This window comes from Loxodonta africana, chromosome 15, assembly GCF_030014295.1.
Source record: "Loxodonta africana isolate mLoxAfr1 chromosome 15, mLoxAfr1.hap2, whole genome shotgun sequence".
Lineage (NCBI taxonomy): Eukaryota > Metazoa > Chordata > Mammalia > Proboscidea > Elephantidae > Loxodonta > Loxodonta africana.
The window spans coordinates 13,823,570-13,845,921 of NC_087356.1; the positions used below are offsets into that span (position 1 = coordinate 13,823,570).

At 38.4% G+C, this 22,352-nt stretch overlaps 1 protein-coding gene across 7 annotated transcripts in view; it reads left to right on the top strand.

The window, feature by feature from the left end:
- The window catches only part of LOC100662857 (E3 SUMO-protein ligase RanBP2), a 62,824-nt gene that overhangs the window by 22,732 nt on the left and 17,740 nt on the right, over positions 1-22,352 (top strand). For 4 of the 7 annotated variants that reach the window (XM_064268606.1, XM_010593586.3, XM_064268602.1 and 1 more), the window contains exons 8-19: positions 868-955; positions 2,734-2,943; positions 4,123-4,304; positions 4,387-4,562; positions 4,704-4,827; positions 9,619-9,780; positions 10,040-10,177; positions 10,262-10,408; positions 13,094-13,273; positions 13,359-13,442; positions 17,975-18,110; positions 21,749-21,843. In XM_064268606.1, coding sequence (XP_064124676.1) covers positions 868-955; positions 2,734-2,943; positions 4,123-4,304; positions 4,387-4,562; positions 4,704-4,827; positions 9,619-9,780; positions 10,040-10,177; positions 10,262-10,408; positions 13,094-13,273; positions 13,359-13,442; positions 17,975-18,110; positions 21,749-21,843 — 1,722 coding nt within the window. Of the gene's footprint in view, positions 1-867; positions 956-2,733; positions 2,944-4,122; positions 4,305-4,386; positions 4,563-4,703; positions 4,828-7,145; positions 7,597-9,618; positions 9,781-10,039; positions 10,178-10,261; positions 10,409-13,093; positions 13,274-13,358; positions 13,443-17,974; positions 18,111-21,748; positions 21,844-22,352 lie in introns of those variants that run through there. The other 3 variants (XM_064268605.1, XM_064268603.1, XM_064268604.1) reach the window with 3 other exon arrangements.

Sequence of the window (22,352 nt, forward strand, 5' to 3'; positions counted from 1 at the left end):
AATATTTAGAGCTATTGCCAAATCTCTAACCTCAGAGAGATTGTACCAAATTATACACTCCTACCACCAGTTGAGAAAGTCCTTAGCAATTTAAAAGTCAGCTTCTTCATCTGTCCGTACAGTTACTTTTAAGATATGTCCAGTAAGTGGTCATTGCCTGTTGAACATTTGCAGTGATGGGCCTTCACTACTTTTTAGTATAGCCCATTGGATCTTGGAATAATTGGGTTCTTGGTGCTTTCTTATATGGAGTAAAAATATTCTTGAAGTAACAACCCATTGATCTTGCTTTTTCTATTGATGCATTGGAAAATATCTCTTTTTGTGCAAGGTAGTTTTCTTAGTACCTTAAGGCAGTTATCACGCCTTTCACCATTCTATTTACTTGTTAGTCTTGTTACTCATGTAGTTCTTCATGAGTTATGGGTTGGGTCCTTTTTCATTCTCTTGTTTGTTCCAGTTTATCCCATTGGAGTTCACTTTACCCATGCTCTTTGAAAATGTGCTGTTCACAGTATGGCATTTTCAAGGGCGGTTTGACCAGTATTGTATAAGGTAGTGCTGCCATCTCTTCTTTTGTATTCTCTTAATAAAAGTTCTTTAACTAAATCCTCCATTTCCCTGAGTGTAATGTGAATGTGCTTTCGATGGCAAGTAGTTTCTCAGAAGTGCTTTTTCTAGGCATCTTTCATAGATTACCTGGTAAATTCCTTGGTTCCCAGTTTTTTTTGGAGTCTGTTTTCCAGCTCATCTTAACTGCTGATTAACTGTGTATTCATTATCAAAAAAGTCCAATGTGATAGAAAAGATCTTACTGTTAGAAAATGGGTATCACTGAATTAAGATGTTTGATTCTAAAATCTTCAGGTTCCAGGCCCAAAGATTAAACTCATAAAAGGAGAAGCTGGACAAAATCTATTGGAAATGATGACCTATGATCGTCTGAGCCAATCAGGTAATGGTAATGTTTAATTGATTTAATTTTAAAAAGAAAACATTCTCTGCTGGGGCCTGTCTTATGATTTCAACCTTCATCTGTCCGGTAGATAATTTGTCAAAATCATTGTTTCTGTTTGCAATATTAGGTAAGGGCAATGGATATGGAAAGAATTAGAAGAAATAGTATATCCTTTGAAAAGAACAAATATTTGATATTGTTTGCTCCCTGATGGAGATAATTCTTTAACCCATCCTTTGTATAGCTAGTAGAGCCTCCATCTTGAATATTTTGGAGTGTATCCTGAATATAGCATAATTACTGATTTGCTAACAATTTAACGTTGACTGCTTGTAAAACAGTGCTGTGGGGGATGAAATGATGAGGAAGATAGAGATCTATCTCTTGAGGAACTGACAACATAGTGAGGAAGGTAGAAGTTAATTTGTAGATTTATTCCTAGTTTTGTCTGTTTGGATGAAACCTAAAGATCTTAAGTATTTTTAATTTTGCTAGGGCACAAACTCGAAGACATTCTCATAGGTAGAATCAAACAATGAACTGAAGAAGCTTAATACTTTTTGTAGGGAGCAGTTTTATATAAAGTTGAATGAATTTTTTGGAGAGCAAGATACAGTATTAAATGAAAGTTACTATAAACTTCGGTCTGTAGTCAGGCTGTTGATCAAAGGAATCAAGGTAGTGCTTATATTGCTCCTCTGTCCCACAGCCTAATATGTTTGTAGGTATTAGACTTTCAGCCTTTGAAGCGATTTTCAGTTTTTTTTCTTATGTCTCCCTTCTTCCTTAGCAAGGCTGTCGTGAGGTCCTAAGCCTTGTTAGTAAAATGAACTGTAGCTTTGCTTTTGTTTTGGTTTTCTGGGCATTCCAGAGAGTATCTCTGCAAGTTCATGGAGAGACAGTAGTCCAGCAGTAACCAAACCTGACCCATTAGCAGAATTACCCTAAGGAGTGGTTTTTTTTTTTTTTAAAACGACTTTATTGTGATATAAATCACATACTGAACAGTTCACCCAGTCAAAGTGTACAATTCAGTGGTGTTTCGTACGTGCACAGAATTATGCAGCTGTCACCACAGTCATTTTTCGAACATCTTCGTCACTAGCAGTCACTTCCGTACCTCCCCTGTCCTCCCCATTCCTAGGCAGACACTAGCCTACTTTCTGCCTCTGAATGTGCTTATTCTAGATACCTCTTGTAAATGGAATCACACGATATGTGGTCTTTTGTGACTGATTTCTTTGACTCAATATAATCATTTCAAGATTCATCTGTGTTACGGCACACACTGGTTTTTATTCAAGCTGTGTTTTTAAAATAAATTCCTCACCCCATACCTGTGGAATCAGGATCTCCAGGAATGTGGCCTGGAAGTAAAAAGCTCTTTGAAGGATGGTTTCTGATCAGCCAGGTTTACAAATTAGTGTGTCTGACCAGAGGAATTAGAGCTTGGCTTTGCTTTCCTATGTCACTTAAATCCTGCACTCGTGTTCTCCATCTAAAATATAAATACTCAGACATTTTTCACATGCATTCTTGTCTTGTCTCTTTTCTTTCCTTTTACTCTAGCATGTAGACACAAATATATTAAAGGTGTAATCTATATTTATGTTCTATATAAGCACCCTTTTTGTATGGTTGTGGTTGTGGTAGAAGGATTAGGTCTGAGGTAATCCTGTTATTTCCCCTTTAAGTGTATGAATGAAACTATTGAGAGATATGACTGAATACAATCTGTATTTTAAAAATGATGGGAATGACAATTTGTTTTTCAGGGCACATGCTACTAAACTTAAGTCGTGACAAGCAAGATTTTTTAAAAGAGGTTGTGGAATCCTTTGCCAATAAGAGTGGGCAGTCTGCTTTATATGATGCTCTGTTTTCTAGTCAGTCCTCTCAGGATAGATCTTTCCTTGGTAGTGATGACATTGGATACATTGATGTTAAAGCACCGGAGCCTGTTGAGTTGGCTAGATACGACGTTGGTAAGTAGTAGCTTTCAGACAAGAAATTCTGCATCTTAATTTTTTTATATTACGAGAAGAACAAAAGCAAAAAAGAAAATAAATGCGCCATAACTCATTATCCAGAAATACTGACTTAATTTTTTTCCCCCGTATTCATTTGGGGCGGGGGGAAGGGGAATGAAGGGGGTTGCATATATTTTTCTGTCAGTTAATTCTACTATACATACAATTTTTCTTCTTTCATGTTGCTTTTCCATCGTATTTATAGTAGACTCTTTATAAATACCACTTTTTAATGGCAGTATAATCTGTTTTATGAATTAATCATGATTTTCTTACAAAATTTTCCATATTTAGTCCTCCAAGTTTCTAATGTTTCACTATTAAAAATAATACTGTGATGGAAACTTTCATAAACTGTCTGCATTTCCTATGATTCCAGTAGACATTTTTTAAAATGGTATTACTGAGACAAAGATGAACATTTTTTAAAGTGTTTTGTCAATTGCCATATTGTCAGAAAGGTTGTATTTCTTTGTTTCCAGAAGCCTGTAACTTTTTCAGTATTGAAGTTCTTGGAGAGGAAAAGTTCTCTTCACTAATGAGTCAGTGTAGTGGTATCTCATTATGTAGGACCATTGGTGGCACAGTGGTTAAAGTGCTCAGTCACTAACCAAAAGGTCGACGGTTCGAACCCACCAGCCACACCATGGGAGAAAGATGTGGCAGTCTGCTTCTGTAAAGATTACAGCCTTGGAGACCCTATGGGGCAGCTAGTCTGTCCTATAGGGTTGCTATGAGTTGGAAATGACTCAGTGGTAGTGGGCTCGGGATTTGGATCCCACTATCTTAATGACCGTCTTTACTGAAGGAAAATCCATTGTTTCAAGATTTCTTATTGACTGGTGTTCTTTATTTGGCCTCTCAGTACATTTTGGTTTTTGGAGTTCTAGTGAGTCACTTGTTTCTTGGACGGGCTTTAAAAAGAACTTTCTCCAGTATGACTGTTTTTATTAAAATTTCTGAGTGTGAATGCGGATGCATTTAATAAAAGGGTGAGAATTTGCTTATGGAATTTTCCCAGCTATGATCTAAAAAAGCAGTTGTGAAACTAAGATTGTTGCTTATGTTGGAAAAACTGATGACAGAAGATTTTGTTTGTTAAAAACGGAGGCCTGTTGTCTTCCTTTATTTCAGGTGCTGTTCGAGCCCATAATGGCAGCCTTCAGCACCTTACCTGGCTTGGCCTACAGTGGAGTTCACTGCCCACCTTACCGGCAGTTCGAAAGTGGCTGAAACAGCTTTTTCATCATTTGCCCCAGGAAACCTCAAGACTTGAGACAGATGCACCTGAATCAATATGTATTTTAGATCTTGAAGTAAGCATATATTTTAAACAAGTTAAATATTTGGAGTTTGTTTAATTTCTCTCTAACTTAAATTAATTTTTCTTTAAAACAGGTATTTCTACTTGGAGTAATATATACAAGCCGCTTACAATTAGAAGAGAGATGTAATTCTCACTGCAATTCCTATCAGCCACTTTGCTTACCACTTCCTGTGTGTAGACAGCTTTGTACAGAAAGGCAAAAATCTTGGTGGGATGCAGTTTGTAATCTGATTCATAGAAAAGTGATGTAAGTAGTAAAACAATAATATTCCTTTAGCTTATCACCTAGATTTTACAAGAGATTCAATTTCTCATGTGACGATTAACATATGTTTTAAGTGTTGACAGACATTTATAAAGGGATTTCATTAAATAAAACTTTTTTTAGACCTGGAACCTCGGCAAAACTGCGACTTCTGGTCCAGCATGAGATAAACACCCTAAGGGGTCAGGAGAAACATGGCCTTCAACCTGCTCTACTTATATACTGGGCAAAATGTCTTCAGAGAATGGTGAGTCCATTAAAGTGTAAACATCTGTTAAGACCATCACTTTCATTTTTGAAAAAAATAAACTTTTAACTGAAAGTCTTTTAGTCCTCAAGTACGTAGCAAGGTGTATGTATGTTTTTGTGTGAGAGACGGACTTGATTTGTAAACTTTCACTTAAAGCACAATAAAAAAAAAAAAAAAGTCTTTTAGTCCTGAAAACAGTAGTGCTTGTTCAGATTACATCAGCTGAAATGTTCATTTTTAATCTTGCCACAAAGTAGTTAATATATAAGCACTTAAAACAGTGCCCAGCACACAGTAGCTACTGTGTAGGCATTAGCAATTATTAATAATTGTTGCTATAATTATTGCTTAGGTTGGAAAAGCCTTTATATGTGAATTGCACAAAGCTTTATAGGTTAGGGCATCATAACACACACACACCCAGTGCCGTCGAGTTGATTCCGACTCATAGTGACCCCTACAGGACAGAGTAGAACTACCCCATAGAGTTTCCAAGGAGCGCCTGGCAGATTCGAACTGCTAACCCTTTGGTTAGCAGCCGTAGCACTTAACCACTACGCCACCAGGGCATCATAGATGTTTCTAAATATTTGAGGTGTGTTCTGGGGAACAGCTAAGCGTGTGTGACTAGCTCTTTGACCAAAATGTTACAGAGAGGCAGATTTTGGTTGTGTGAAAACAGCAACGCTTAAAAATGGATTTGGCTGACTTATTAAATAGTATCATTGGAAATGTTTAAAAGTTAGGTCTAGAATGATCACTGGTGTTAAGGTTGTCTCTCATTTATTTCAGCATTTGGTAAGTTGAGCAGATGACTTTTGAAATTCTGTTTGGTTTTGATTTGAAAAAATTTCAGTAGACTTTTTTAAAGCACTTTTAGGTTTACAGGAAGTACAGACTTGCCATGTGCCTCCTCTTTTCACTGCAGTTTTCCTTATTGTTGTTGTCTTGCATTAGTGTGGTCCATTTGTTACAACTGACAAACCAGTATTGGAGCATCACAATATGATGAACCAATATTGATGCATCATTATTAACTGAAGTCAGTAGTTTACGTTAGGGTTCACTCGTTGTATTGTATAGTTCTGTGGGCTTTGACAAATGTCTCGTCTCATGTGTTTGCCATTACAGCATCATACAGAATAGCGTCTCTTAAAAATTCCTTTTGCTTCACTTGTTCATTACACCCTCGTCCACCCCCGAACCCCTGGCAACCACTGATTTTTTCACTGTCTCTATGGTATTTCTTTTACGAAATGTCATGCAGTTGAAACCATACAGTACGTATCTTTTTCAGCTGGACTTCTTTTCACCAAGTTTAGCAATATGCATTGCTAAGATTCCTCCATGTCTTTCTGTAGCCTGATACTTCATTTCTTTTTTTATCACTAAATAATACTTCATTGTGTGCGTATACCATGGTTTGCTCATCCAGTCACCTGTTGAAGGACATTTTGTTGTTGTTAGGTGCTTTTGACTTGCTTCCAACTCATAGCGACCCTGTGTACCACAGAATGGAACACTGCCTGGTCCTGTGCCATCCTCACATTGTTATGTTTGAGCCCATTATTGCAGCCACTGCGTCAGTCCATCTTGTTGTGGCTCTTCCTCTTTTTCACTGACCCTGTACTTTATGAAGCATGATGTCCTTTTCCAGGGACTGATTCTTCCTGATAACATGTCCAAAGTATGTGAGACGTAGTCTCACAGTCCTTGCTTCTGAGAAGTATTCTGGGCTATACTTCTTCCAAGACAAATTTGTCTGTTCTTTTGGCAGTCTATGGCGTATTCACTATTCTTCATCAACATCGTAATTCAAAGGTGCAAATTTTTCTTTGTCTTCCTTATTCATTGTCCACCGTTCACATGCATATGAGGTGATTGAAAACACCATGGCTCAGGTCAGGCGCACCTTAGTCTTCAAGTTGATTTCTTTGCTTTTCAGCACTTTAAAGAGGTCTTTTGCAGCAGATTTGCCCAATGCAGTGTGTTGTCTGATTTCTTGACAGCTGCTTCCATGGGTGTTGGTTGTTGCTAGTTGCTTCTGATTTTTGGCAACCAAATAAGGCTGCCATAAACACTGATGTGCAGGTTTTCATGTAGACATGTATTTTCAACTCATTTGGGCAGATTAAATACCTAGGAATAAACTTGCTGAGTCGTATGGTGAGTCTGTGTTTAGCTTTGTAAAAAACTGTCATAATGTCTTCCAGCCCTTTAGCATTGCCGCCAGCAGTGAGCAAGAGTCCCTGTTGCTCTGCATCCTCTCCAGCATCTGGTCTTAGCAGAGTTTTGGATTTTAGCCATTCTAGTAGGTGACGCATTGCATTGGGCAAGTGTGCTGCAAAGGACCTCTTTAAGGTGTTGAAAAGCAAAGGTATCACCTTGAAGGCTAAGGTGCACCTGACTCAGGCCATGGTATTTTCAGTCGCATCATATGCATGTCAAAGCTGGGCAATGGATAAGGAAAACTGAAGAAGAACTGACACCTTTGAATTGTGGTATTGGCGAAGAATATTGAATATACCGTGGACTGCCAAAAGAACGAACAAATCTGTTTTGGAAGAAGTACAACCAGAGTGCTGCTTAGAAGCAAGGATGGCGAGACTGCGTCTCACATACTTTGAACGTGTTGTCAGGAGGGATCAGTACCTGGAGAAGGATATCATGCTTGGTAAAGTACAGGGTCAGCAGAAAAGAGGAAGACCCTCAATGAGATGGATTGACATGGTGTCTGCAACAATCAGCTCAAGCATAACAACAATGGTGAGGATGGCACAGTGTTTCATTCTGTTGTGCGTAGGGTCGCTATGAGTCAGAACCGACTCCACGCCACCTAACAACAATGCTAGGTGTGTAGTGCTGTCACAGTGTTACTGCCATCTATTTATCTTCATTGGTAAGATATCTTTTCAGGTCTTCTGTCCATTTTGTAGTGGGGCTGTTTGATTTCTTATTGAGTTTTAACAGTTCTTTGTATACTTTGTATACAGTTCTTTTAATCAGGTATGTGTTCTGCAAATATTTCCTCCCAGTCTCTTGGCTTGTCTTTTTATTTTCTTAAGTGTCTTTCACAGAGCAGAAGATTTTAATTTTAATGAAGTCTAACGTCATTTTTTTTTCTTTGATGAATTGTGCTTTGGTATCATATAAAAAGTTATTGTCTCCACCATCCATTGCCTGGACTGGCCAACGTCAGGCACACACACAAAAAAGTCATTGTCAAAAGTCATTGTCAAACCCAGGGTCGCCTAGGTTTTTCTGCTACGTTATCTTCTAGAAGCTGTAGAGTTTTTCATCTTACGCTTAGGGCTATGAACTATAATGCATTCTGAGTTAATTGTTGTGAAAGATATAACTTTATGTCTAGATTAATTTTTTGGGTTTGGCATGTGGATGTCCAGTTCTAGCACCATTTGTTGAATTGCCTTTGCTCCTTTGTCAAAGATCAGTTGACGATACTGTGTGGGTCTATTTCTGAGTTCCTTATTCTTTTCCACTGATCTGTTTGTCCATTCCTTTGCCAGCACCACACAGTGTTCATCACTGTAGCTTTAAAGTAAGTCTTGAAGTTGGGTAGTGTTAGTCTTCCAGCACTGTTCTTCAGTATTGTGTTGGAATCACTTAGTTGATATCCAGAAAATAATTTGATGGGATTTTGATGGGGATTTTGTTGACTCTATTGAAATTGACCTCTTAATATTTTCTTATCCATGACCACAGAATATCTGCCCATTTATTTAGGTCTTTGATTTCTTTCATCAGAGTTTTGTCATTTATAACTAAATATCTCATTTTTGGGGGTGCTAATTTTTTTTTTTTTTTTTAATATAAATGGCGTTGTGTTTCTAATTCCAGATTTCACTTGTTCATCACTGGTATATAGGAAAGCAATTGGTTTTTGTATGGTAGCCTTGTATCATGCAGTTTTGCTGTAATCACTTACTAGTTCCAAGAGTTTTTTTTGATGATTCTTTGGGATTTTCTACAATCATATCTGCGAAGGACAGTTTTTTTTATTGTACTTTAGATGAAGGTTTACACAACAAGCTAGCTTCATGTTAAACAGTGCACATGTTGTTTTGTGACATTGGCTGCCAACCCCATGACATGTCAGTGCTCTCCCCTTCTCGACCTTGAGTTCCCTATTACCAGCTTTTCTGTGCCCTCCTGCCTTCTTGTCCTTGCTCCTGGGCTGGTGTGCCCATTTAGTCTTGTCTTATGGGCTTATCTAATCTTTGGCTGAAGGGAGAACCTCAGGAGTGACTTCATTACTGAGCTAAAAGGGTGTCCGGGGGCCATACTATTGGGGTTTCTCCAGTCTGTGTCAGACCAGTAAGTCTGGTCTTTTTTATGTGTGGGTAAGTGAGGCTTTTGTTCTATATTTTTCTTGAGCTCTGTCTGGGACCCTCTATTGTGATCCCACTCAGAGTAGTCATCAGTGGTAGCCGGGCACCGTCTATCTAGTTGTGCTGGACTCATTCTGGTAGAAGCTGTTGTACTTGTGTTTCATTAGTCCTTTGGACTAATTTTTCCCTTGTGTCTTTGGTTTTCTTCATTCTCTGAACAAGGACAATTTCATTTCTTCCTTCCCAATTCGTATACCTTTTATTTTCATTTCTTATTTAATGGCATCAACTCGGATGTCCAGTGAGATAGTGAATAGGAGTGCTAAGAGGGGACATCCTTGTCTTATTTCCTTGACTTGAAATTTTAACCATTTTAAATGGGTTTTAGATCTGATGATTTGTGTTCCTTAGTTTATGTGTTTCTCTACCTGTATTTTAGGGCAGCGAGCTTAATTCTTTTTATGATCAACGGGAATACATAGGCAGAAGTGTTTATTACTGGAAGAAAGTATTGCCATTATTGAAGACAATCAAAAAGAAGACTAGTATTCCTGAACCTATTGATCCTCTGTTCAAACATTTTCATAGTGCAGACATACAGGTAAGGGGGAATCCCTTTGGGAATTAAATGGAGATGTGAGTTTCCAGTATATAAACAAAGAAATGGAGCTGTCGACTGCTTAAATGCCTGCCTATTTAATGATAGTTTTGCTTTCTAAATTTACTAGCTGTCACAAATACAACAGGAAAGAGTAATGCAGTGTTCATCTCATTAGATCATATAAAATCTTTGGAAAATCATTTGCATTTCATGTTCTGAGTAGGGGCAATTTGACTAAAAATGACTTAAATTTGTTTAGATATCTGAAATTGGGGACTATGAGGAGGAAGCACACATAACATTCGCTGTATTGGATGCAGTTAATGGAAATATAGATGATGCTTTGACCGCTTTTGAATCTATAAAAACTGTTGTTTCTTATTGGAATCTTGCCCTGGTAAGTAGATGTGGCCCTTGAATTAAAATTTGTTTTTTTTTGTTTTGAAAAAGTAATTATTTCATAACAGCACTCTTTGTATAGATTTTTTACAGGAAAGCAGAAGACATTGAAAATGATGCACTTTCACCTGAAGAACAAGAAGAATGCAAAAATTATTTGAGAAAGACGAGGGACTACCTAATAAAGATTTTAGATGATAGTGATTCAAATCCTTCAGTGATTAAGAAAGTAAGTTGCAAGTTTTTGTCTGTACTTTAGTATTATTGATAAATGGGTGACAAATATTTGTGCCTTGGCTTTATATTTTGGTAATTTAAAAAATGCTCAGGAATACCTTGTCAATAATACATGGGAGGTGTGTGTGTATATTGGTGTGTATAAATGTTTAGTTGCTATTGCTTTGTTTTAGATTTGGTGTGTCTTTTTTAAACTTAGCAATCTAGGTGTATGTTCTTACACAAGTACTTCTTGGGGAATTAGAGAATGTTTCTAAAGTAGGACACCATTACTTCTGTTGTCTTGGCAATGTAATCAAAACAAATATTGCAACCTAAGGACTAGTTCTGAATGTATTTGGCAGCTAAACATATTGCTAATATTGACAGTTGTTCCTGACAGCTACAGATGCTTTTCTTTTTCTCATCTGCTATGGACAGTCTTATTTCCAGTTGTCAGGAGATTGAGAATGTCACTGTGATGTTAACTTCAGTTATGTGCAGCATTCTAAGTATCTTGTTTATTTGTGTTGCATTCTTGATTTGGACTTACGTTGTCTAGTGCAGTCTAGCATCTACATTTATTTTTTCCTATTCTAAATCAATTAGAAAACATCAGGAATTTACTTATATTGTTCACTTGGAATAATTTTCCAAGTTAATAATCCTCTACTAATACGACTGAGCTGAAGATTTCACGGGGCAGCTTGAGAAGACAAAGTATTATGATGACATGCGCAAAGACCTGGAGATAGAAAATCAAAAGGGAAGAACATGCTTAGCGTTTGTCAAACTGAAAGAACTGAAGAAAAAATTCAGGCCTTGAGTTGCAATGCTGGAGGATTCTACAAGGAAAATGTTAAACGACGCAGGAAGCATCAAAAGAAGATGGAAAGAATACAGAGTCGTTATACCAAAAAGAATTAGTCGATGCCCAGCCATTTCAGTAAGTAACATATGTTCAGAAACTGGTAGTACTAAAGGAAGAAGCCCAAGCTGCACTGAATGCATTGGTGAAAAACAAGGCTCCAGGATGCCAGTTGAGATGTTTCAACAAATGGATGCAGAACTGGAAGTGCTCACTCGTCGGTGCGAAGAAATTTAGAAGACAGCTACCTCACCAACCAGCTGGAAGAGGTCCATGTTTATGCCTATTCCCAAGAAAGGTGATCCAACCAAATGCAGAAATTATCGAACAATAATCGTTAATATCACATGCAAGCAAAATTTTGCTGAAGACCATTCAGAAGTGGCTGTAACAGTATATCAACAGGGAACTGCAAGAAATTCAAGGCAGATTTAGAGGAGAACGTGGAACCAGGGATATCATTGCTGATGTCAGATGGATCCTGGCTGAAAGCAGAGAATACCAGAAAGATATTTATCTGTGTTTTATTGAATATGCTAAGGCATTTGACTGTGTGGAACATAACAAATTATGGATAACATTTTGGAGAATGAGAATTCTGGAATACTTAATTGTGCTCGTGAGGAATCTGTACATAGATCAAGAGGTAGTCGTTCAAACAGAACAAGGGGATACTGCATGGTTTTAAGTCAGGAAAGGTGGGTTTCAGGGTTGTATCCTTTCACCATATGTATTCAATCTGTATGCTGAGCAGATAATCCGAAAAGCTGGACTATATGAAGAAGAGTGGGGCATCAGGATTGGAGGAAGACTCATTAACAACCTGTGTTATGCAGATGACACAACCTTGCTTGCTAAAAGTGGAGAGGACTTAAGCACTTTCTGATGAAAATCAAAGGCCATAGCTTTCAGTATGGATTGAATCTCAACATAAAGAAAACAAAAATTCTCACAAGTGGACCAATAAGCAACATGATGATAAATGGAGAAAAGAGTGAAGTTGTCAAGGATTTCGTTTTACTTGGATCCACAATCAACACCCATGGAAGCAGCAGTCAAGAAACCAGAAGATGCATTGCCTTGGCCAAATCTCCAAGAGATCTTCTTAAAGTGTTAAAAAGCAAGGATGTTACCTTGAGGACTAAGGTGCGTCTGACCCAAGCCATGGTGTTTTCAGTAGCCCCATATGCATGTGAAAGCTGGTCAATGAATAAGGAAGACTGAAGAAGAACTGACACCTTTGAATTGTGGTGTTGGCAAAGAATATTGAATGGACTGTCAAAAGAACGAACAAATCTGTCTTGGAAGAAGCACAACCAGAATGCTCCTTAGAAGCAAGGATGGCGAGACTGCGTCTTACATACTTTGGACATGTTGTCAGGAGGGATCAGTCCCTGGAGAAAGGACATCATGCTTGGTAAAGTACAGGGTCAGCAAAAAAGAGGAGGCCCCTCAATGAGATGGATTGACACAGTGGCTGCAATAATCGGCTCAAGCACAGCAACAATTGTGAGGATGGCGCAGGACCGGGCAGTGTTTCATTCTGTTGTGCATGGGGTCGCCGTGAGTCGAAACTGACTCGACGGCACCTAACCATGATGACTAATACAAGTAATAGAAACAGCATGGGTGTTAGTCGGAAGACTTCAGTCTTAAGAGTTGTGATGATTACAAAGCACTTTCACATGTATTATTTAAAGTGTAAAGCACTTGAGATACAAAAGTGAGCAGAAGGTAAATAAGTTAGTAAGAAAAAATCTTTTTATTAATTTCAGAGTTCTTTGATTTTTTTGTAAACTAAGGGCCTTGATGAATGCCTTCTGTGTTTAGTTACCTGTGCCTCTGGAGTCTGTAAAGGAGATGCTTAATTCAGTCATGCAAGAACTTGAAGATTATAGTGAAGGAGGTCTTCTTTATAAAAATGGTTCTTTGCGAAATGCGGATTCAGAAATAAAACATTCTACACCATCTCCCACCAAATATTCTCTGTCACCAAGTAAAAGTTATAAGGTAAGTAGGAAAGAATTACTGTATTGTAGAATATGTTTCTGTTCTAAATGTTCTAAATACTATTTTTTATTGTTATTTTTTTTAGTATTCTCCCAAAACACCACCTCGATGGGCAGAAGATCAAAATTCTTTACTGAAAATGATCTGTCAACAAGTAGAAGCTATTAAGGTAAATCACTTCATTTCGCTAAACTCTGCCTCTGTTATTCTAAGATTCAGTACGTGATCAGCTCCTCACTTCTCTCTAAAGCTGGCAAATGCCTGCTTGCCCTGCAGCCATAGAATCACACAGTGCTTTGTAGAGCTCTGTCTTGATACTACATTTTTGAAAGTAGTTATGTGTTTGTCTCCTCCACAAGCTTGAATCCTTCAAAGATACGGACTGTTTTATCCTAACCATAGCATGGTTCCTGGCATAGAAGAAGTTCCTGAGTGATTGAATGGAACTAACTACTGAAATATTAATGTTATCTTGGTCTGTGAGTTCATTTCTGAAGGTGGCTATGGTTCAGATTTATAGCTAGTAATTAAAAAGTGGTCAACTGTAATTTTACCCAAATAATGTGCGTGTTACATGTTTTTTGCCAGCTGTGCAACCCCCTTGCACATTATTTTACTACCTGTGCTCTGCTTGTTCTATGTGTGAGCATGTTACTTATGTAGATGCATTATTTGCGAAAAATATAGGAAGCCTCAAAAAAATCTGTCGTTTTTCTTTCTTTTTTTATTTAAATATTTTCACATTAATTTGACTCTTAATTGAGTAAGGAAATAGTTATAACTCTAAGGTGCCAAGGGGCTTTACTGTTTTGTAATTGGAAGTGTAAGTAGGTTTTATCATGCTCATGTTGGGCAAGAACTAAATAACTCATACTTGCAGAGTTACACCGCATCTTTATCGGTCACCAAGAGCCAGAATCGACTTGAATGGCACATAACAACATAGAAGGAAGAAGCGTGAAGCCAGACCATATTGGGTTTTGAAGTTTCACTCTGTCCCTTACTAGCAGAGTTTTACAATGCAGTGAGCAACGTGTGAGACTTAAAATATACTTTTTGGAGGGACACACTTTTTTGAATTTGTGCCAAGACTTTATATGTTAATTTTGTGTAATTGTGACCTATGAAATTATATGCAATTTTGACCTGACATGTACTTTAAGCACCCCATATTGGTTTCTGTGGGAATGTGGTGGAGCCTGAAAAGCTGAATTCTGGTACTGACTCTTGCACTAACTAATGATCTTGGGCCAGTTAATTTTTTATTGTTCTGTTTGGCTTCTCTTTTGTAAAGTAAGAGAACTGGACTGATTAGTTCTCATTAAATTACACAGCTCTTTGAATTTTTAAAGTTACAATTTATAGCACTGATTGGATGTTTGAGACTCTGGGCCAGATACCAGTAGTGACCAGTAAAGTTTTCTAGTTGTTCCACCAGTTTGTTTTTCTTGAGTGTGCAACATCTGGACAAGGTACAGTGGATAGGTGGGTCAGGAAATGTTCATTTAGTTTGGAAATTGACCAGAAATTGAGGTATTTCTGGACCTCATAGTTATGGCCTTCTGGGAAATTTCTATTTGAAAAAATTTTATCTAATTTTTTTTTTCAGCTATATTGGTGTCAATTCCCTGGCCCTCCACATCTCCCACTCTGCATTCTAATTGCTCGAGTCTGCTTCTCTGACTTCTATTGCTTTGTCTAATTCTATAATTTTATTGTTAATCTTTTGGATTTCTGAATGCTGTCTCTCTATGGATTCTTGCAACTTACTAATTTTTCCACTGTGTTCTTGAATAATCTTTTTGAGTTCTTCAACTGCTTTATCAGTGTGTTCCGTGGCTTTTTCTGTAGATTGCCTTATTTCATTTCTGAGGTCATCCCTGATGTCTTGAAGCATTCTGTAAATTACTTTTTTATATTTTGCATCTGGCAATTCCAGGATTGTATCTTCATTTGGGAAAGATTTTGATTCTTTAATTTGGGGAGTTGTAGAATCAATCATGGTCGTCTGCTTTATGTGGTTTGATATCGACTGCTGTCTCCGAGCCATCACTAAGATATTGTAGTGATTTATTCTATATTTGCTTACTGAGTCTTATCTTGTTTTGTTTTCTTTCAGTATATGTGGATGGGCTACTAGGTTTTGCTGTCTTGATTGTTGTAGCCCTTGAATTATGTCGTATTACCAGCTGGTTTGGGGTGTTACCAGATATATAAGCCTGAGAGTCCACTCATTATTCTTGAGTAGAATCTGATTTTGGGACACCAAGTGTGTGGTGCAGTCTGTCACCTATCCACCTAGAGAAGTAGTGGTGATAGTTGTGTGCACCAGAGTCTAGTAGCAGCTGGGGTTCACACTCCGGTGGGGGGCAGGATGCTGACAGACTTCCCCCAAGTGCCAGTGAGGTAGGCGTGTCTCTATTCCTAAAGCACTTTGGTGGGTGGGCTCTGCAGCTGTACCTTAGGCCCCCAGTGAAAGTACCTCTGCAGATTGGTAGGTGTCATCCTCCTTAGACCCCTAAGGCAGGAGGCTAGGTGGTCTGCAGGGAGGTTCAGCCCTCAGTTCCCTGTTCTGGCTCAGTGAGGGTTCTGTTGAATACGCAGAGGTATCAGACCTGGGAAACTTGTCTTTCCAGTAATCCGCTAAAACAATTACAGTCAGATCCCTATTAGAAATGTCCTTGCATTATAATAGCCACCTTGTGCCCTGTAGGGATGAAAGCCCAGACTGTGGATCACATATGCTTGGCTGGAGCTGGTTCTGTGTTTTTAGTCCAATTAGGGAAGGATTTTTGGTCCCTGGGTTTGTTTGTAGCTGCTTCTCTCAGGCCAGGAGAATGGGTTAGGAAAAGACCAAAAAAAAAAAAAGGAAAGAAAAACCGCAGCGCAGTTCACTGTCTGGCTCAGGAAATTCCGATGTTAATGAAGCTGCCTGGGAAGGGGAGGGGAGAGTTCAGATGAATAGGAGAGAGTAGCACCCCAGAATATAGACAAAGTTACTTATCTTGCTTGGGATGGCTGTTTTATCTGAGATTCCCGAGGGGTGTATAGCCTGTGTGCATTGGCTGGGTCCGAGATTGTCCCCGAGGGTCAGGCCCACGTCCTGTGCTTGCACTGTCTCAGAAGCCGTGGTTAGTTCCTCTGCTCCCAGTCCAATCCCAGCGCCAAGGTTCCCCGGCTGGGACGCCGCACTCCAGGCTCCAAAACCAGTTGCTGCCTCCCGGTGACTTCTTCTCCTGTCAGCCGTGTCGCTGCGCTGCCTACGTGCACCGGCTGGGCTTCCCCCGAGGTCAATTCTGGGGGCCAGGGCTGCGTCCCGTGTTTGCGCCGTCTCAGGATGCCGTGCTCAGCTCCCCTGCGCCCAGTCCAAAGCCCAGCGCCAAGGTTTTCTGTCTGGGACGCTGGCTCCAGGCTCCGAAAACGGTCGCTGCTTCCCCGTGGTTGTTCGTTCTCAGTCTCTGTCACTCAGGTCAACTCTTTAGATTTGTGTTTGACGGTCAGGGTTCGTAGATTGTCATGTATGTGATCGATTTCAGTTGTTTTTCCGAATCTTTTTTGCAAGAGGGATCCGTGGTAGCTTCTACCTAGTCAGCCATCTTGGCCCCGCCTCCTGAAAACATTTTAGAAGAGGAAAGTAGATAGGCCAGATCTGTTTCTGACTTTACGTACAACTGTCGGATGCTTGGTCCAATGTAGTGTTTTACCTGTTGTCTGAAGCTCTGTCATTTCTTTGGAAAGAGAAATCGTTTCTTCGTAAGTGCCTGTTTTGTAAGGGACATTTTGTAGGTTCTGTGGCTGAGTGGCTGAGTGTCAGGGTGTTGCCGTTTAGTTGTCTTTATAGTAGCAGAGGATGATGGCTAGCCACACAGCTACCTTAGAAGGCAATATAGCTGCCATTTTGTCTAGACAGCGGAGTGGGTATGTGAAAACAGTTTTGGAGTCAGACCTGTTTGAATTCAGCTACCATTTCGTGCATCTTTTTTTTTTTTCATTTTAAGATGTGAGGTAGTATTGTTTATCTAACAGTGTGTAAAGATTAATTAAGAACTTGTAAAGTGCCTAGAACATACCGTTGTATGTGTAATAAACTCCGAGCAAAATGTGCTTGTTTTCCCTTCCCTCTGAATGTTATCAGAGCCAGCACTGGAGCATCACTTTGAGGGACTGAGTGGTATTTTGTTAGCTCAAATGTGGGTAAGTGGAGAGCGATTACTCCTAGTACAGGGAGGTCATTGGGAATGCCTAGTAGTCCAGAGGTACTGAAGAGTAAAGCAGCACTGAAGGAAAGGCCTGAATGTTGTCGGGAGCAATACTGCTGAGGACTTTGAATGTTAGGGAAAGTTTTATTTAATTTGTAGGTATTTGCGTTTTAAGCAGCGAAGTTTCTTGGTCAGAACTGAACTTCAGAAATATTCATCTAGGCAGGTGTAGAATGGAATGGAGATGAATTCCATTTAGGAAGTTATTCAGTGATTTAGGTTAGAGTTAGAGGGAATTTATTAGATGGTGGTACTAAGGAATGAAAGAATGGGAAAAGATAAGGAGCTTTTCATAAACTGAGGATCGTGTTATTAAAATCAGCCATTGGAAACTAGAATCTATTAGAAAGTATCATCAGGTATTGAAATTTAGAGTATTAAGTTTGCCCAAGCTGTGTTTCTGGCATGATAAAATTCTTAAAAAAATTTTTTTTCCCAATAGAAAGAAATGCAGGAATTGAAACTAAATAGCAGTAACTCAGCGTCCTCTCATCGTTGGCCCACAGAAAATTATGGACCAGACTCAGTGCCTGATGGATATCAAGGATCACAGACTTTTCATGGAGCTCCACTAACAGGTAAGTTGGCAATTGGATAATCCCTGATTTTAGAGAATTTACTGTATCTCTCCCTCTTTTAAATAGATGGCATGTGAAATCGCCTCGTCTACATATGTTTATTTCCGTACACGTCTTTATATGTCTGTTTATACGTGTTACCTTGAAAGCATTGGTATTACTGAGATTTTTATAACTACAATCATAAAACAAAACAAGATTTGTCTGGTCCAGTGAATATAAAGGCTGAAATGATCCTTTAATGCACATCTCAGAAAAGCTAAGACTGAGGTGGAATTACTCCTTACAATGTGAAAAACGTTAGTTTATGTACTAAGAGATGCCTAATTAAGAGCTTAAGCCGGTGGGGAATTATTTTGATGAAATACTAAGAGACAGGACATTAACGGAAAGTACTGTTTATTTTGAAATACCGTAGCCATAACATAGAAAGAAGGAGCCCTGGTGGTGCAGTAGTTAAGCTGTTGGCTCTTAACCGTAAGGTTGGCAGTTCAAACCCACTAGTGGCTTTGTGGGAGAAAAGATTTGCAGTCTGTTCCCATAGAGATTACAGCCTAGGAAACCCTGTGGGGCAGTTCTTACTCTGTCATATATGGCTGCTATGAGCCGGAATTGACTCAATGGCACATAACAACATAGGAAGGGAGGAATTTGAAGCCAGACCATATTGGGTTTTGAAGCTGTACTGTATCACTTACTAGCTGTGTGAAGTCACATGTAAGTTAACCTCTCTGAGCCAGTTCTCTTATTTGAAATCTGGAGATAATACTCACCTCACATGATTATAGTGAGCATTTGTGTGTGAGAGTGAGTGTATTAGGCATTTACCACATTATACAGTAAATGTGTAATAAACTGAGGGTACTGCTAGTGCTTACTCTTTGCTGGCTGCGTGCAAAGGTGCATCGTATAGTTTAATCACAGAAACCTAGAGTGGTAGGTACTATTATTAATCCCAATTTCACATAGGAGGAAACAGTTTCAGAACAGTTAGAGCCGTTATTATACAGCTAGTTATTGATAGAGCCAGCATTCAAACTCAGGAAGTCTAACTGAAAAATCACTTGCCAGTTTGATATATTGTCCTCCAGGCAGACAGAAATGACAATAAAGATAGGTTGGTTTTGCATGAGACCAGTTCCTATAATAGCACATGCACACATTGCCTTGTAAATATTTAGCATGTTAAGGGCTAGTTTAGATTAGCACATTTGTGTCACGCTCCATAAGGACATGCTTAAGGCAACCTCACTGTCCTCTAGTGACATGGTCTTCTAAATGCAGGCAAAATAATAGAAAGAAAAATCTTTGTAAAGTAAAACTTCTGAACTGTCACGTGTCATTTAGATAAGTATATGAAATGTCGAGTTCACTTCCTGCTTACTTAACAACCCTGTGTATAAGGAGGATAAATAGACGGGCTACCCTTTTCTAGGTCTTTCTCAAATCTGTCTGGAATTGTATGGCACCTCTTGGGTCACAGTTTACATTTCCTTTTTAGCTCACAGGTATAAAAGATCTTCTGGTTGTTATACAAACACAGAAACATAACATTCACATTGTCTCGTTCTCACAGTGACCTGTGAACTGTACTGAAGTACATCCTCATTTTACATTTGAGAAAAATGGAGACCCCACATGACTTCTTGACAAGGTCACAAAGCAGTTTTGTGGCATTGAAAGGAAGAGAGCCCAGATCTTTTTTTTGTGTTCATGATTTTTTTTCCTTAATGAAAGTAAATGATCTTTGTCTTTTTTAAAAATAAGGTGGTTACAAACATAGATTAATGTGCTTTTAGGAAGTATTCAGAAGTATGGAACACTGTAAAGAAAACTAAAAAATAACCACCTTTCTATCAACTCTTTCTGTCAACTAGAGTCCTGTTAACATTTTGGAGCATTTCCTTCTGGTTCTTTTTCTTTGTATACATGAAGAATGTTTTATGAGATTGTTACCATGTTGTATGTAGATGATACAGCCTATTTTAAAAATATTACCTTAAGCTCTAAGCATATTTCTATTAAATATCCTTCAAAAATACTTTCAATGTACATGGTATTCCATCATAGGGAAGTACTACAAATTCTGTTCTCTTATTTATTTATTTCGTTTCCAGTTTTTGCTGTTATAAATTGTACTGTGGACACATCCCTAGGATTCTCGGGTATTTAAAAAGTTCTTTCAATTGCATTGGGAAGTTGCTTTTCAGAAAAGCTATACCAATTTACACTCTTACCATAAGTGTCTAATAGTGCCATCTTATTGCTCTCTTGCTAGTGTTGACTTGTATCGGTTTACAGAAAACCTTTTCCAATTTGTAAGAATGGTACCCATTTTTAAATTTCATTTGTTTACTACTATTTATGCTCATGGGGTCACTAACAGAATTGGCTTGATGGAAGCTAACAACAGCAAGTTATGCTTAACACTTTATAATCTTTTATATTTCTTCCTGAACTGTCTGTTCATATTGTGCTTGTTTTCAGCTAGAGTATTTTTAATAGGCACATAAGAACTCTTTATTCTTTTTGTTTTTTTCTGTTAATTATTGATAGGAGGCCTAGTCACTGGTCATCAGTTACATTTTGGACTCAGATTCTTGGCTTATATTGTTCAGTGTGTTCTGTATTCTCTATCTCCTACCCGGATATTTCCAAAAGACCCATCTTCAGCAGGCAGTTGCATTCATTTTCTCAATTTAAACTTGGGCTTCTTCAGCAGTTTTGACTTTCCTTAGTAATGCCATGGTAGGGATAAGTAGACTTTTAGTCTTCTCTAGTTCTTTTTCAGTGCTCTCTGGAATCCTTTGTTTGGTGTCTCTTGGGTCACAGCTTCTGTTTCTTCTTCCACAATAGGTATAAAAGGTCTTCTGCTTTTTTTATTTTCTGCAAACCTCATAAAACAGATGAAGCAAATGACTGTAGGTAGTTTTGCCATCATGGGTATCTTCTAGTTTTGTTTCTCATTTTACTCATATAAAACAGATGAAGCAAAATAGCCTTGATATCGACATGAGTGTCAATCGTACTGTGCTTTTCTTTATTTCTTAACAAACCAAGGAATACATTGTGTCACTTGTGAGATCTTTCCACGAGTTGTAAGGTGATTTTTGACCCGAACATCCTCAGTAATAGTTTCAGTTTACAAAATGCAACTTTGTCAATCTGCCGATTTTCAAGGCTCACTTAAAATACATGGCCCTTGAGATTATCAGGTGAATTTTGGTTCCTTCAGTCCCTGTGACTTTTGCGTTCCAGTATTTCTAATGTTGAATATGACTGTGCTTTCACATCATACCAGCCTTTCTTAAAAAATGAACCAGCCACTTTTCTTCTTGGCTCCCTTTTTAATGCTTACGAGGCACTTATTCTTGCTGACCACCATGGTGCTACTCCCCTATTTCTCATTTGTCCTATTTAGTGGTTTTTCCTAGTTTGTCATTTTGTTTTTAATCTTCTTTATGATGTATTTGATGTGCAGAAGTTTAAAAATCTATGTAGTTAAATACTCCTTTGACTTCTATTGCTTTTGTATTTATAGTTTTTGCCTACCTAGATAGTCTTGTTGTAGTATAGACTTTTTAACAGTGTTTTCTTTTCTTTTTTTGTTTGTTTGTTTTTTTTTTTTTTTTTTTTAGTTGCAACTACTGGCCCTTCACCATATTATAGTCAGTCACCAGCATATAATTCCCAGTATCTTCTCAGACCAGCAGCTAATGTTACTCCCACAAAGGTAACAAAGGAATAATTTATACATTAATAAATATAGTCGATTCTCGTAATTCGTGGTAGTTATGGTCTATAAAGTTGCCGCAAACATTGAATTAACAAATATCAAACCATTGCTCCTCGGGCAAATACAGGGTTAGATTTCTGTGAGCCTCTGGTCACAACATTTTCGTCAGCTGATCAGTATCGTAACCTTTATGTGTGTTTCTGTTTAAAGACACCTGATTAAACATACATTGTTAATTCATTAACAGCACTCTAACTCATGATTGAATGAAGCTTATCTAACATTTTCTTCATAAGGCACATCACAGCATTCTTGTGCTTAGGAACAGTATACAGCACTTCACCCACTATGCTTGGGGGCCATTTTAAACAGCGAAATCACCAACCAAAAGCACAAAAAAGTGGCGCTAAGTAGCCTGCAAAAAGGATATCTTTTTATAGTATGACGGCTGAAAGCAGAGCGTCGCCTTGTTTGACCTCAGCTGGAAGTGTGCATTGGGCAACTCA